General features: G+C 41.2%; 1 protein-coding gene across 2 annotated transcripts in view; it reads left to right on the top strand.

Moving 5' to 3' along the window:
- Positions 1 to 2,500, top strand: part of LOC106592231 (voltage-dependent calcium channel subunit alpha-2/delta-4-like) — a 27,241-nt gene that overhangs the window by 4,975 nt on the left and 19,766 nt on the right. For both annotated transcript variants that reach the window (XM_045712537.1, XM_045712536.1), the window contains exon 3: positions 2,091 to 2,135. In XM_045712537.1, the coding sequence (XP_045568493.1) occupies positions 2,091 to 2,135 (45 nt within the window). The remainder of the gene's footprint in view (positions 1 to 2,090; positions 2,136 to 2,500) is intronic.

Genomic DNA, 2,500 nt, shown 5'->3' with positions numbered 1-2,500 from the left:
ACGATATAGCTAATAGCTGTGCACTGGATATGAACTGCTACAATATAGCTAATAGCTGTGCACTGGCTATTAACTACTACAATATAGCGAATAGCTGTGCACTGGATATGAACTACTACAATATAGCTAATAGCTGTGCCCTGGCTATTTACTGCTATAATATAGCTAGTAGCTTTGCCCTGGCTATTATTTACTACTATAATATTTATTTATTTATTTTTATTTCACCTTTATTTAACCAGGTAGGCAAGTTGAGAACAAGTTCTCATTTGCAACTGCGACCTGGCCAAGATAAAGCAAAGCAGTTCGACACATACAACAACACAGAGTTACACATGGAGTAAAACAAACATACAGTCAATAATACAGTAGAAAAATAAGTCTATATACAATGTGAGCAAATGAGGTGAGATAAGGGAGGTAAAGGCAAAAAAGGCCATGGTGGCAAAGTAAATACAATATAGCAAGTAAAACACTGGAATGGTGGATTTGTAGTGGAAGAAAGTGCATAGTAGAAATAGAAATAATGGGGTGCAAAGGAGCAAAATAAATAAATAAATACAGTAGGGGAAGAGGTAATTGTTTAGGCTAAATTATAGATGGGCTATGTACAGGTGCAGTGATCTGTGAGCTGCTCTGACAGCTGGTGCTTAAAGCTAGTGAGGGAGATAAGTGTTTCCAGTTTCAGAGATTTTTGTAGTTCATTCCAGTCATATATATATATATATATAGCTAATAGCTGTGACCTGCATATTTACTACTACAATATAGCTAATAGCTGTGCCCTGCATATTTACTACTATAATATAGCTAATTGCTGTGCCCTGGCTATTAACTACTACAGTGTAGCTAATAGCACGCTGCCCACTCAACCCATCCACGACTCTATAAATGAGAGAGAGACCACTTCCAGAAGGCCAGGCAAGTAGTCACATAGAGGGGATTCTCTCAGAGTGAGGGGGCGGTAGGTAGGTAGGTAGGTAGGTACAGTCGATAGGTGGCTCCCTCTCTACTTCCTAGCCTGTTGTCTCTTAGTGGGCGAAGAGATGGAGTGTGGGGGCTGGGAGGAGGGAGGACTGGTGAGGTTCTATTAGGCTGTGATAAATGTAGGCAACCTCAGGTCTGTGTTCCAAATGGCACCTTATTCCCTATATAGTGCACTACTTTAGACCAGGGGCCTATTCCCTATATAGTGCACTCCTTTAGACATTTACATTTAAGTCATTTAGCAGACGCTCTTATCCAGAGCGACTTACAAATTGGTGGATTCACCTTATGATATCCAGTGGAACAACCACTTTACAATAGTGCATCTAAATCTTTAGGGGGGGGTTAGAAGGATTACTTTATCCTATCCTAGGTATTCCTTAAAGAGGTGGGGTTTCAGGTGTCCTAGGACTATAGACCAGAGCCCTATTCCCTATATAGTGCACTACTTTAGACCAGAGCCCTATTCCCTATATAGTGCACTCCTTTTGACCAGGGGCCTTATGGGAATAAGGCTCTGGTCTAAAGTAGTGCACTATATAGGAAATAGGCCCCTGGTCTAAAGTAGTGCACTATAAAAGGAATAGGGTGCCATTTGGGACACATAAGGGAATCAGTACTGTTCATACAGTATGTATGTCCCAGCATCCCTGTTGTGTTTCTCTGTGTTTCCCAATAACAGACAACAGGAATTATTCTCAGGGGAGGGAGGGGGCTGGGGGGTTCTGTTACCATGGTAACATCTCTGTGCTGTGGCTCACTGTGGTTCAAGAGCAGTCACAATGATGACCTCATTTCCTCTATTTGGAGACTAACCTGTTTTAAAAAAATAATATTCTCTCACTTTGTATCTCATTTTTCCTCTCTCTCCATCTTTCTCTCAATTCAATTCAATTTAAGGGGCTTTATTGGCATGGGAAACATATGTTTACATTGCTTAAGCAAGTGTAGTAGATAATAAACAAAAGTGAAACAAACAATAAAAATGAACAGTAAACATTACACTCACAGAAGTTCCAAAATAATAAAATACATTTCAAATGTCATATTATGTGTATATACAGTGCTGTAACGATGTGCTCTTTCTCACTCCCTCTCTCCAGTGCTCTAACACAGAGGGGATTTGTCCGCTTACATGTGAGGCCATGGTGAGTATCTTTAGGCTATGTGTGCATCCCAAATGACAACCTATTCCCTTTATAGTGAACTACCAGTGGCCATATTACTGTATAGGGGTTAGGTTGCCATTTGGGACACAGGCTATATCTCCTGTGGTATGTAGCCATCTCTCACTCCAACCCTGTTGACCCCTATACCACAGCCATGACCTCCATGACCTGAGTCACATGACTTATGGTGCCTTACATCCACCAGTCCTATTATAAAGACACTTCCTCAGGGTGTCAGGTTGAGTCAGGCTGTATGATGGACCATTAGTAAAAGAGAACGGCTGGTCTCTGCTTGTCAAGTACCAGCATCCATCACTGTCTTCTCTTCTCTCACCTGTCCTTAC

This window comes from Salmo salar, unplaced genomic scaffold (assembly GCF_905237065.1).
Source record: "Salmo salar unplaced genomic scaffold, Ssal_v3.1, whole genome shotgun sequence".
Taxonomy (NCBI): Eukaryota; Metazoa; Chordata; class Actinopteri; order Salmoniformes; family Salmonidae; genus Salmo; species Salmo salar.
The sequence above is the reverse complement of the archived record's forward strand: the minus strand, read 5'-3'. Positions and strand labels throughout refer to the sequence as shown.